The following is a 13,884-nucleotide window of genomic DNA, read 5'->3' on the forward strand; positions in this document are numbered from 1 at the left end:
CAGTTTGAGTTAACATGCTTACAATGCCATTCAATCTTGCAAATTGTTATCAGCAGGAATTGAACATGCTTTAGCTTTTCAAAATATCAATTTATAAGGCGTGAGTTCAACTGCAGCTCCTGGTTTAATCCTCCAGCTATCCTTTTTCTACAGCTTATTCAAAGTTGAATTAAACTTCAGGGATATAGGCTGGCTGTTTTTGCCGACTAAGCAAACAATATCTGCAATTTGATGCCCTTGATGGAAGAGGATCGGTGTGTTAATTCTGCATATAAATTCAGCAAAATCCTTAAAGTCATTCTTGTTCTGATTGAAAGTTTGACTCTCTTCTCTCAAAAAGAATTGCAATTCCTCCATTCATTAAAAAAGTTCAGGACTTGGCTTTGTCTCCTTTTAAATTGCCATATACTACTTTTATTTTTCTGTTTTTTTTCCTTGTGAGTAAATCCCCGTCTCTCTGATCCTGTTTTCTCATCTCTTTTCCCTTGAGGGAAAAAATTCCTAGCTAGATACCTGACAACATTGTTTTGAGAGACAAGTGAGAGGAGACATGGAAAAGTTGAGAGGACTGCTAAACACTATACAAAACGATTTCGTTTGTGCTAAGGCGACACCTGTAGTTGTAGCAGTTACTGTCAGGGCATTTTTGCATTACACCTTCCTCGGTCTTTGTGGGAGCACCTTCTCCATTCTCCTGAGGGCGCTAGACCAAGGTGCAAGGCATGCTGGAAGTGCCAGGGAATTCTTACCCGCAGGAGCACTCCTCAATCTTGACCACTGTTGGCTGGTGGATAAATGTCCCAACTTTTCCCCCAGGTGGTGGTGGTGGGTGGGGCGGGGGGGTAACTCTAAGAAGTGTTCTGTGCATTCTTCCAGAGGTCCTCAGGAAGGTTGAGCCCCAGTTCCCACAGCGGTAATCCTTCATTAATAATGCAGTTTTGTGTTCCTTCCATTTCATTTTTCACTTTTGCACTTCATATACTGGTATTTCCTGGGTTTGCTTGTCAAGTAAGTTATGTGCACTTAGATTATCTTAAGGTCTGTTTCTGGTGGAACTTGAAGGCAAGCAGTTTGCCACCCCAAAACATGCCTCTTTGGGATACTGATTAGTTTAAGCTGGTTATTTTTAAGAACCAAAAGACTTGGGAAGAAATTTTGACATTTCCCCTAACTGCCTGAAAGGATTTGGATAGAAGACCTGCTCTAAAAGGGAGATGTCATCAGAGATAACTATAGTTTAATACAAACTAGTGTGTGATAGGCGAGAGGAACCTAGCAAGGCCCCTTTGGTCAAAGTCCTCTCTGTGTCCCCTCATTAAAGATGGGGGGACAAACACTTATTTACCAAACACTTGCTTTTCCATCTCCATGGGAATTACTTTCCTCCCCTTGGAAGTCCCAACCACTACCCTCCCTTTCTCTTTAGCTCAAGGTGGCATTTAAGCTTCAACTGCCTGATTTGCCCTTGGGCCTTATATTCTTATGGGACTCCTGTATGTACGTATGTAATTAAATTTGGTTCTTTTCTCCTGTTAATCTGTTTTTGGTCATTTAAATTATTTGACCAGCCAGAAGAACTAAGAGGGTAAAAGGGGAAGTTTTCCACTTCCCCACTAACTCAACCTAAGATCATATTCTGAGGGTCTTTCAAACAGTGTATGTCCACCTGCTCCCCAGTGATGTGCTAGAATTCTGTGGCTTTCTCACGCAGCCTTAGTCCCATAGGCAGGAAGTCGATTTTGTCTCCTGACTACTGGGACTTAGTCTACTGAGTGGCCACTCTTGGCCATGCTTACCATCCCTGAGACGGTGCACCTTCTAGCAAATGCTTCTTGCCAGCAAAATGTTCCTTCACTCCTAAATACTTCAGTGTGTGTTTTCTAAGGACAAGGACATTCTCAGGTGTAACCACAGGCAGTGATCAAAATCGGGAAGTCAGCACCTATGCCATCACATTTACTACAGATCTTACTCAAATTTTGCCAATTGTCCCTCTAATATCTTCTATAGCAAAACATGTTTTCTTGGTCCAGGATCCAATCCAGCACTACACATTATGGTAGCTCTAGTCTGGGACAGTATTTCAGACTTTTTCATGACCTTGGTTTTTGAAGAAGAAAGGCCGATTATTTTGTAGACTATTCCTCAGCTTGGCTTTGATTGGTGTTTCTTAATTATATTCACATCATGCATTTTGGGAAGAATCCTTAAAAGGAGTGTCTCACCCTCCTCTCTGCATCTTACCAGGATGGACACAATATTTGTCTTATAACTGATAATACGTATCAGTTATAATACTTATAACTGATAATAGTAGGGTAAACTGGAAACATATTTAATAAGTTATTGTTAATTTTGTGAGATGTCATAATGGCATGTGGTTATGCTTTCTAAAAATGGTACTTCTGTTAGTGAGATCACACACTCACACACACATATTTTGCAGGGGAAAGTGAAGTTATTTGGCTTTACATCCATTTCTAAGGAGTTTGGCAACTCTAGGCAGAAAGCAGTAATGATAATATCGTCAGATCTTGATTGTTCTGACACAGTGTCCAATTTGTGCATTATCCAGATCTTTGACCGTTTTTATCTGGATCTTTTTTATCATTATCTGGATCTGTCCTCTGTGGTTCTTTGTTCGGTCACTACCTTTCCAGCTTACCCAGCACAGTACACAAAGCACACATCTGTCAAATTCTGTGACTTACTGGATGAAGAAAGCCTGTGGGGAAGAGACTGAAACTACTGGTTGAAATTTGGTTTAGAAATAATTTGAACACTTCATTTCTTTGTGATTTGCACGTCTTTATTACAGATATTTATGAGTCTAATGAAATGAGATCATTTACGACGATTACATAATAAAACTTGCGGGCTAAAGTATTAAAAAAAACCCTCATTTTATCGTTCTATTGTATTTTTGGAAAAAGAAACAAATGTGTTTGTTTTTCAAAAAAGTATGTTTCACCAAGGACCAATCATTTGCTGACAGTCACACATTTAAACTATTTTTTCGTGTCTGTCTCATAGGAGAAAAACATGAAAAATTGCTTCTGTGGCAATTTCCTCTAGTTTTTCAAGCACTCCTGTAGTAGCAACTGGTTCAAAATACTGCTTTGTTTCAAAGCATGCAGTTTAGATGTATCTTCACTGATGATGGTAACATGTCCCTTTTGTCCCTGAGCCGTCAGGTCACTTTCACTGTCAGACAGTGCGCACAGCAGAGTGTCATTTTCGTAGGTTGGAAAATAATACCTGAAAACAACCATATATATATTGAATAACCAAATTATAAATTGTCCAGAAAATTTCTAGGCAGCTGAATGTACACATTACTATAATTTTGCTAGGTTTCCTTGCCAACCATGTCAACAGCATTTTGCAATGGTTGTGAGGGAGATAACTTCTGAATGACTTTCACTTTGACCTTTACTGGCTGACATCAGTCTTCCTAGTATCTTTGCCAGTTGGCAAACAGCCTCTGCTTGATATCTACCGTAGTAAGAAACTCACTGTCGTGAAAGGTAGCTGACCCGAGTGTTGGGCAGCTCTAGTTAGCGCTAACAGTGACATATGGCGTTAAATGTGACACCCCTTTCATTTCTACCCAGAGGTCCCAGGTCTTCCCTCGAGGTTAACAAAATTCAAATACAGCTACTTTTTCGTACACTAATCCTTTAACTATCTGATGAAAACAACTGCTTTCCCTTGCGGTTTCTTTTCCAATGTAATCATTACTGGTTCCTTCATTCTAGGTGATCAAAAGATAAAACATCTATAGAGGTTTACGTCTGTTACTCTGGTTCCTTGTCTGGACACTTTGTAGTCAGTTCTAGGCTACCGCTAGACTTCAACCCATGTAAGAATTATAGGAACAAGGTACCATGTCAACATAGGGCTGAGTCTGCCTCTCACAAATCGGGGATTTTGTTTTAAAGAGGAAAATTAGAGCTTTTGGCCTAGAGTTTTGGGGTGACCTGACGTAACATTCCCTAAGAATAGAGGAACCTCCAGGCAGCTAGAACCCCACAGCCTCTCAGAGGTTACTTCAGCTGAGGTTATCCAGAGTGATACGAGAACCAGCCGAGAAGGCTGCACTGGCCAACGGTTGCTGGGAGTCTGACAATGCCTCCCCAGGTACACGTCAGTAGACCGACTGCTTAATGCTTTTAATGTGCCAAAATGCAAAATACATACCAAAGCACTAGGAACTGCATACTCTTTAACGTAGTAATTTCTAGTTTATCTAAGTGAAATAATTAGATAGGTGTGCAAACATATGCAGGTAAAAAGATATTCATTGTATCACTATTTATAAGAGCAAAAAGTAAGGAACAACTCAAATATCTAACAAATTAGGATATAATCATATAATGGAATATCTGGTATTTGCCACCAATTAAAAATGATGCAGTAGATGTGTATTAGATATGAAAAGATGTTTACAATATTTTGTTAACAAAACACAATTTAAAAATCTATAATACAATATCTGTTGAGATGTATATCACTACACCACAGAATCTGAAACAACTGGTTACATTGGTAAAAAGAGGAGTTACTTTAAAAATAAGGCTTCCGAGGATTTTCACATTTTACAATAAACATGCGTTTCTTTCTTCGTGTGCACGTGGTTGCACAGTACTCACTCCGGTTGATCCCATATCTTTACTTCAGGAAGCAGTGATGTATGTTTAGCTTCTTCCATGTGGGTCCGTAAGTCTGCTCGGGATTTGAACTGCACACGGCAGCCGTAACATCTACACTGGTGAACTTGCCTCCGAATGAAATTGACCAGTTTCACTTGCTGATAGAAATTTAATCCTGAAAATGAAAATACACAGACTCATCTGACAACTGGTCAGACCCGTTTTTGCACTGTTATAATTCTTCAAAAGAGCCACTTCTCTTTATTAACCCACCCGAAGAGGCAGTACAATTATAAAGCATAATAATAGGCACCAAATAACAACAGCCAGCAGTTACGCACGTAGGGCTTACGTGCTACCACTGTTCTAATCACTTGCCAGGTATTAATACGTTTCATCCTCCCCAAACCCTAGCACAGAGGTAGCGGTCTCATCTCCACATTACAGACTAGGGAACTGTCCAAGGCTGCACGGCTAGTGAGCTGTAGAGCCAGGCTAGGACACCAGTCTGTTAGGTCCAGAGTCCACATTCACTCCTGAGCTCATTATATACCTGTTTATAAGAGCAGCAAAGTGCAGAACATATCCCAGAGTCCAGGGAAGTAGTCACTGAACTCAGGTGTGGGGAGTGAACTTTTTATTGTCTTGGATCCATCAGCAGGTCAGTAATTCAGGTTTAATGTCCCTAATCTTTCTACCATAGTGATACCGAGAAGGGTGCAGTTGGGTGCATCTAGAACAAATCATCGAGCTGACTCCAAGCAGTGCGGCAGGGGTTCTGCAAACACGAGCCACTCCCTACATGTGAGTATCCTGTTCCCCTGCGGCCCAATGTCACACGGCCAGTAAATGCAGGCGCTAGAATCTGAACTTCAAAATCCATGCTCTTTAAGACTATATGAAATCAAAAACCACATTTGAACGTCACAGTTCGAAACGGCTGCGAAGCGCTGCTTCTGGAGCGTGAAGACTGTCTGGGGGAGACACGTCGTGCCCGGGTGCTGTTCACCTCCAGGGTGGCGGATTGAAATGCCGTGCCAGAGAAATGATGTCCCAACCACACTTACCAAGCTCTGACTTTATTTTGAGGAGATCAAATTCGTGTGCTTCCTGAAAAGGGGAATGAATATATCTGTGAGCACACAAATTATTTAATCTTCCCAGCTGACGTTATAAACAGCGTATTCACAGGAGTCTGGACGCTGGAAACTGTCTCAGTTCACCACCTTCTGCTTCTGAGGTCTGAAATCTAAGTACTTCCCCCCACATGCGAACAAGTCAAGTCAACCAGTTAGAACATTTCAATTATTCCCAGCTCCTCTCCAGTTTTTACAGTGTACTATGTCTCATCCTGCAGTCTGACAAGTGTCCCAGCCTCTACGTAAGATACGACCTTTCTGTGTTATCATTACGGACGTAAGTCTTTGCTCCACAAGCTGACAGTAATTGTACAATGGCTGCTTTTCATTCGATGCTGTCAAATATACTGTTGAAGCCTGCACGTTTCTTTTCACTCACTTTCCCATCAATTAAATAGAATTCTACAGTGCAGAAGTTTATTGTATTCTGTTCCACCCCTGCTACTGTCCTTCTGGGTAAATGTTCTAACTTCCAAGTTCACAGAGAATGAAGACCATGTGATTCCCCGCGAGGCATTTAGTGTGGCACCACAGGCGGGCCAAACGTCACCACTGAGCAAGGTGAGGACGCTGGGCGCAGTTGCTCTAAGGGAGTCGCTACGCAGGGTACAGGCACTAAGGCTCCCCTCAATTCAAAGATATGAGGGTACTGAGAATGAGACGTAAAGGCACATGCTAGTGGCAGCCTGTTTCAGAGAAACTCACCTCCTGCCTTCAGGAGGGTGATGCCCGTGGCCTTTGAACACCTTCTGCGTCCTTACAGTACTGAAAGGAACAGTGTTTCTGAATGTCAGTGGCGTGACGGTGGTAAAACAGGAGAACCTGCGCCACGGCTAGCCGAGGGGGTGGGGGACCGGGAGGGCGAGCACGTCAGAATCATGGGGTAGTATTTTTCTATTATAACCAGCCCTCCACCCGCCAGGTGCTACACTGTCGGGAATCAGCAGATCGTCCCCTTTCCTCCCTCCAGCTGAGGCTCAGAGATTCAGGGTGTGTGTCACCTCTCAGATATATTGGCATGGAAACGGGTGTAGCTCTACTAGCTTCAAGCTTCATTATAACATAAACATGGCATCCAGGAGGGAACGCACAAACTGGGAATTCTCCCAAATTTCTTCTCTCCAAATCCTTGTAGCTAAAGGAGCTGCAAGACCACACCCTGTGCCCCCTCCACCTCGGTGCCCCCTGCCCCCTAGCCCCCCAGGGCTCTGTGAATGGCAGCGTTCTCCCTTCCTGCTTGTTCACCAGCACAGGAAGCACTGGGAAAAGACTCAGAACCTGTGCATGTCTGGGAACTGGTAATCATGGTTGCAGATCCTGCATTCTAAGCCAGCGGGATCCATAAGCATCTCAGGGTGGGATGGCGGCAGTGGTCTGTGAAATCCCACAGTGACAGCTCCCCCAGGTCCGGTCGGTAGTACTACACTGCCCCGAGTTCTGGTTCTCCTGCATGGATTTGGCCTGACTCGTCTGCCTTGCTTCTAGTACTTTTAAGGATGGGATAACAATGAGGTGTAGTCTGAGGAGGTGTCAGAACAACACAAAACCCAAGTGAATGAAGCACCTCACCTCCATGTGGACACATAATTTCTCCATCGTTTCCGCTCGCTTTTCACAAAACAGGCAGACAGCAGAGACTGGATGTTCTTCCCAATCAGACCAGTCCCTGTGTTAAGAAGAAAACAGCAAATGTGGAGACTCACTTTGTTCAGAGGGGACAGTGACTCGCATCACCTCATCCTCCCTAGGAAACCCTGCTCATCTCTTTCAACTCGGACACTTCTGTAAAGACTGTCACATCATATTACGATTTTTGATACAGCTCTTGAAATTTGAAGCAGCACTATGAAATGAATATAAACAGCACACAGGTGCTGCTCCGTTTTCTTATACGTTTGCCTTTCTTCTGAGCGGCTCTGTCACTACAGAGCTGGCGCGATGTCTTTCGGAGACAACTAGGTTTCCTTTGCAAAGGCGACACATGAGGGGAAGGGACGCTCTCTCATTAAGATAGCTACCAAGTCTGCCTGCTGTGAGGTGGGTGCCGCGAATGCATTTCTGCACGACAAATGGGGTTTGAAAAAGCAAGCCGGATCGAGCGTCAGCGCTAATTGAAAACAAATAAATAAAAAGGGAAACCGTGTCTCCTTCACGGGGGAAATACTGATCATTGTGAATGGGGCAGGTGTTACATCTGGTGTTCCACTGGAGATAAAGAACTCCAGAAGCATACAGAACGTCCCCCTCCCTCCTTTCTCTAACCATTTTCTCCGCTTGCATTTATTTTTGGAGATACTGCCACCTTCTTGTCATTCCTAAACCGGGAAAATCAAAATCCCGGGAGAGGAAAAGAACAAACAGCATTGAATGAAAAGAAGATGAATAACAGGGAATCCTTTTAGGTTGAAAAGGTCACTTCTCAAGCTTATGATTTCAAGCAGAGGAGCTGTTGTGAATGTTTTAAATTTGTCACCAGTGGGATGAACACAGAAAAAGGTTAAGTTCAATTCAGTTATTTTCTCCCCTCTGGTGACGAGCGGCATGGCAAGTTCAACGATCACACCACTTCTAGGTCTGGGAGCCCACCAGTCAGCCAAGCACTCTGGAAATGTACTTTTCTCTGAATTACATGTTACTTCTGTGTTCATTAATGGCCTTCGTGACAAAAGGCCACTATTCAGTTAGAATAACAGTTGCTTTACTGACTTTTCTATCAAAGTTATTTTGAATTCAACTTTTTGCTATATTACAGGAAAGGATGCATGGCTTAGAGGGATGGTTTTCTTTCTTTTATTCTGTCTTTCCAGAATGACAATTTTAAAGTCAACTGTTTTCAAAGCAGAAGGTCTTTGTGAGATAATTAAAGAACCGTTTTCCTGCTCTGTAAACACTAGTGAATCAGCAGCAATCACGAGCCTTACTCTTCCTGACGGTCTGTCAACTCGCGATCATCTTCTGACTGAACTTCTTCCCACGATTTCCCAAGTTCCTTTGTAGGAAGAACAGAGGGATTAGAGACGTGGAGGAGGGGAGGGGAAACAGACACAGAACGTACACAACAAAACCAAACCAAACTCAAAAGGTTTTAAAACAACACAGCCGGATATAGTAAAACGGTTATGTTGGGGAGGAGGAAGGATGCATGTACCTTAAAATGCTTTCAATTTGTTTTTTTTTTTTGTTTTTTTGGAGAAGCAGCAATACCCTGTCAATCAAATTCTTTTCTCTTAAAATGCAAATCAGCGTTTCTCAACCCTGGATGCACATCAGGATCTCTTTTGAAAAAACCACCACCATTTCTGGATGGGGAAAGTCCACCCTTTTAGGACCACGTCTGGCAAACTCAGTCACAGTTCCAGCAAAACTTCGTGGAGTCCTAAGCAATGACTTCTTCTGGTTCAACCATTTCTCCTTTCTCCCGTGAGCCACTTGCTCTCTCTCCACAGTCTTCCCATCACGTCTGGCACAAGCAGACAGTGCCTTGAGGAGGGATGCTCGGACATGAATGGACCCTTCTTCAAGCAGCTGAACTATGGCTACAGTAAAGCCCAGCGTGACCTGCTACAAATACAGATATCCTTGTTTGACATCCTTTCTTTAAACAAACAACCAAAATTCACTCTCAGTGGTGAACACTATTTTCTCAAAAAAAGGTATTCATCTAACTAAAAACGAAGAGCTTCAAGTGCCATTATGATTTAAAGGAAGAAAGAAAATCTATCATTCATCAACTTAACGAGAGGTTTTGAAGCTGTCATCTGTCAGCTAAATGTTGCATAAACTCAGACATGCAGAGATTTACCATAACGTCACAGGAGAGTTAATTTGGACTCTAATGTACTTCCCAGAGTCGTCACAAAGTGTCTGAACCTCATTACGGATAAGCAGGGTGGCCTCTGAACTGCCAACAGGATCCTTGTTAGCTGGAATTTCTGGTGACGAATTAGCTCTTTCATGCATTACTTGGTGTCTCTGGACTTGGAGGCAAGGCATTATTCAAGGACGGGCCCCTGTGTTCTTCCCATTCTCAGCGATATGGGCAAATGCTGCTTGTCAATAAAGGTTTGGAGCCAAATGCAACAATAAAAAAATATGTCTGTCAAACTTCAAACTCAAAGCATTATTTTGCAACTTTCTCAGCATTCAGCACCACATGTAGGGGTTTATCTAGGCAACAGCACTGACCACTCACCACTTGAGAAGAAAACGGACCTCTGTCCATTAACATATTAGGAAACAAGTGACAGTGGCCCAGACTTTCCTAGACTGCTGTGCTTTGGTACAATTAAAGATATGATTTTTACAGGAATAAGACCGAAAGAGGAAAAACAAAACAAAACAAAAAAAAAACAAAGCACATAACTCCCTAATTAAGATACTGTGCCTGCTTATGAATCATGTCAGGAAGGCAAAGAATACAAGAAAAACAAAGTTTGGAAGGCATGTCAGTAAAGATGTTCAGAACACCCCCTCAAGCCCCTGCATCAGATGGCTTATGATCTAGGAGAGGATGACGAAAAACACGGGGAAAAAAAGATCCCTTTCACCCAGTATCCCTCCGCCCCCAAGCACACACACTTATATGTGCTTACACAAAAAAATCATGAGAAACAGAGAAAAGTGTTTTAGATGTGAATTATCTCATTAAAGAGAACTGTAACAAAGCTATGAAAAACAGGTTAAAAGTCTACTTTTCTTAAAATGGCTTTGTATATTTAAAGAATAAAAACTAAAATCAAATAATAAAACCACTGCAAAACCAATTCCCTTTAGAAAAACTCAGGGCTTGAAACGTGAGCACCTTCGGAGCACGTGGCTGACACCTGGATGATGGCGGTAAGTGGTGCTGCTCTCCAAGGCAGGGGTGGCAGAAGGTGAAGCTGCCGGGACCTTGTCCCCTTAACCATCACCACTCTCCAATGAACCCTCATGTTTGTGAGAAAACAGAGCAAGAACTCCAAGTAGGTGATCTAGGCTGTGCAAGCAGCTTTTCATGCATTTGCAAGTCTGTTATTATTCAGAAACTGATATGAATTATTAAACATTATAGAAATGATCTGACCTAAGAAGGAAAAAGAATCTGTTGACTTGCTGAGGTCAGAGGAGAGCCCAAACCAGCCTCTTTGTCCCTTTTCACGACTATCAGGTGCATCTCGCTAGGAGTATCGTGGGTGCTTCCCTCAGCGCTGGTCTGGAGACCGTGTCGGGAGTGGAGGTGAGGAAGTCTGTGGGTGCACGACCCAACCTGCCACAGGCACGCTCAGACACCGGACCTGGACCCCCCACGAGGAGCTGAGATGAATGTGCTCGAATGTCTGTCTGCCCCACCAACCTACAAACTCTGAGAGTGAGCAGTAATTCAAATCAACCACCTGGCTTGTCTGCTGGATTGTTCTTTCTGTGCCACCAGGATCTGGTACCTGGAAGGCAGTCAAATGTTTGGAGAATGTAGGAAGCCAATGAACTGGCTTCTGGAGGGAAGAGGATGTGAGGAACGTCTGTGTGGACACCGACCATTGATCCCACCTCCCGTCTTTTGTCCACACCACGCTCTCCTGCAAACCTTTACCGAAGAGGAATAAGCCCTCAATGCATCTCAGTCTCTTTTTTCCCTTTAAAAAAATGTCATTATCCATTGCTTAAATAAGCTTTCAGAAGAATTTATTCTTCATAAACATTTTTCATTAATATAATGAATATATAAAAGCAAGCTGAAACAATGCTGAGCAGCCGCTGGTCCTCACTGTTCTAACTCCACACTACTAGGATACGGAACAGTCTTTTCTACCCTCATTCTCTGTGTTGTTACACCTTTTATTTACAACAGTATTCCTAGGATGTTATTTAGGTTGATTTAACTCTCTAATTTAGGACACTTACACAGCTTTAGAGACTTTACTAGCTTCTTCACCTTTTTTCAAAGGTGAGTTCGCATCATTTCCAAAATGCTGAAGCGTCATAACACATTTCAGGTTTTAAAAGAATCATTCTCACTGTTGGCTATTTCCATCAGCGGAAGAGCACACGCAGCTAAGACGGGTAAGGCCGGGGTCGGAGCCCTGGAAGGGCTCACGGAGGTCGGCTTCACTTTGACCGTGGCTCACAGTCTAGTTTGTTACAATAGAGAATAGGCAAGGGAGGGTGAAGAGATCCTCATGAATTCCTCACCATTACTTGACCAAAAACCCAACCCAAAGAGTAAGGGGTGGGCATAGTATCACTTCCGTTGTAAAAAGCTGAGGAAAAGTGGGAGAAGAGTGATACACAGAGAGGTTAAGTCACTTCCCAGTGATGGACCTTGGGGAAATTCCTCAATCTCTCCGCGCGCTAGTCTTCTAATCTACAAAGTGGGGACACTGACAAAACCCGTGTCACAGGCCTGTGGTTAAGGTGAAGGGACAACATAAATACTCGACAGTGACTGGCGCGCGTAGCAGACTCAAACGCTGCTGGTTAAACACATTACTTCCATCACTATTACCCCGAGGTGATTTAGTTTTCATTTCATGGAGTTACTAAAGCCTCTGCAATTCTCGAAGTGCTGCTCTCAGGCCGTGACTCTTGCCACACTAACCCAGCTCGCTCACCAAGAGACAGCGGCCCTTGCAGACAGGTTCAGTCCTGAAGTAGAAGCATCATGCTTTTCTAAAAGTGCCAGCAGAATTGGACTGAGCAGTGCCTTTGAAGTCTCTGCGGAAAGATAAACAGCACCAGCTACACAATGCTGGTCCCCAGCTCCTGAATATCACGTGAAAAGATCCCAGGAGGAAACACTATTACACTGCTTCCATAGCTGTATGCGGTAGCTGACGACTCCTTGGAGCTGACACAGAAATCCACTCCCTACCGGACTGGGCTGGGCCCTGCAGCAGCGTTTGCTCTGGGAATTAATGGCCGAGTGATTTAAAGAGAAGACTGACGGACTCAAAGGGGCCCTTGCTTTTAGCTAGGTGTAAAACATTTGCCGTATACCCAGCTACCTCTCAGTCAGTCTTCAAACACATGCTAAACTTGCTTCAAGGGGAATTTTACTTTAACACTATAAGGGTTAGTTAGAAGTGACAAAAATACCACCCTGGAGCAGAGATTTCCAATGAAATTCAGGATATGCTAGTTTCTGTCCAATAGGTCAAATGGCTGATTATACTCAAGTATGTCTTCGTGTGGACAATGGGTTTGAATTCCAATTCTTTTACAGTGAGAGGAGAAAACCAATTCCCATGTAGCAACACTTGCCTCCAACAGAACAGCTTTTCTGAACCCAAAGGACCTGTAATCCACAGAGGCCAGTAAGTGGAACTGAGGGTTCTGAGCAAGGAAACCTTTCAGCATATTGGAAATCCCTAACAGGTAACGGCTTAGTCCGTCCTACGCCAAACACCTCGCAGTCCTCTTGCCTACTGAAGTGACTTGGCTTCTCTAAAATTTCCATGCAAAATAAGCTGGCCCAAGAGAATGATCACGATTATTTATTTATTTATTTATTTTGTGGAGAAGGGGAGGGTTTTTTAATGGGGAGAGAGAGGAAGAGAAAAGAGATTTTTCTTTTTTCTTTTTTTTTCAAGAGTCATCTAGCACAGCACCTAGCACAGCCAGAAGTCAACAGATGTTTTTTGAACAGAACCCATGAGTCTGACCTCAAGGTAACAGATGATACAATAAATGGGGGACAGTGTGTGGAGACCCAAGTGCTTTATATTTGTTTATTTTTTTGGTCAACATCACTGTGAGTTCTAGAGATGTGACATTTTTACTATATAAACAACTCACAAATCAAGTCATGCTTTGTAAACAAACCATTTTAAAACTAATCACTTCTGGAAGTACACCTAATTATAGTTTGACCTTTGTAGTAACTGTTTGTTTAAATATTAGATGGCCCTTAGAGAGATTTTTGTTTGCGGAAATGCAATCAAATTTTCAACTATGAAGAGAAAGACTTACCAAATAATTGATGACATAAAACCGGTCATACTCTCTGTTCTTGGGATTGATCCTTCGATGCTGCTTTTTCCTCATGTGATCTTTAAGTGTATTTTTGTCCCTGAAGGTCTTCTCACAGTACAAGCACTGCAAGCTGACAGAAACAGACA

General features: G+C 42.9%; 1 protein-coding gene across 2 annotated transcripts in view; it reads right to left on the reverse strand.

Annotated features, from left to right (window-relative positions):
- Nucleotides 1-2,818: 2,818 nt before the first annotated feature.
- Nucleotides 2,819-13,884, reverse strand: part of ZNF277 (zinc finger protein 277) — an 81,898-nt gene continuing 70,832 nt past the window's right edge. For both annotated transcript variants that reach the window (XM_033088118.1, XM_033088116.1), the window contains exons 7-12: nt 13,736-13,868; nt 8,713-8,780; nt 7,361-7,457; nt 5,720-5,762; nt 4,653-4,827; nt 2,819-3,258 (exon numbers count right to left, since the gene is read on the reverse strand). In XM_033088118.1, coding sequence (XP_032944009.1) covers nt 3,072-3,258; nt 4,653-4,827; nt 5,720-5,762; nt 7,361-7,457; nt 8,713-8,780; nt 13,736-13,868 — 703 coding nt within the window. In that variant the 3' untranslated portion in view covers nt 2,819-3,071. The remainder of the gene's footprint in view (nt 3,259-4,652; nt 4,828-5,719; nt 5,763-7,360; nt 7,458-8,712; nt 8,781-13,735; nt 13,869-13,884) is intronic.

The sequence above is a fragment of the Rhinolophus ferrumequinum genome, chromosome 20 (genome assembly GCF_004115265.2).
Source record: "Rhinolophus ferrumequinum isolate MPI-CBG mRhiFer1 chromosome 20, mRhiFer1_v1.p, whole genome shotgun sequence".
Taxonomy (NCBI): Eukaryota; Metazoa; Chordata; class Mammalia; order Chiroptera; family Rhinolophidae; genus Rhinolophus; species Rhinolophus ferrumequinum.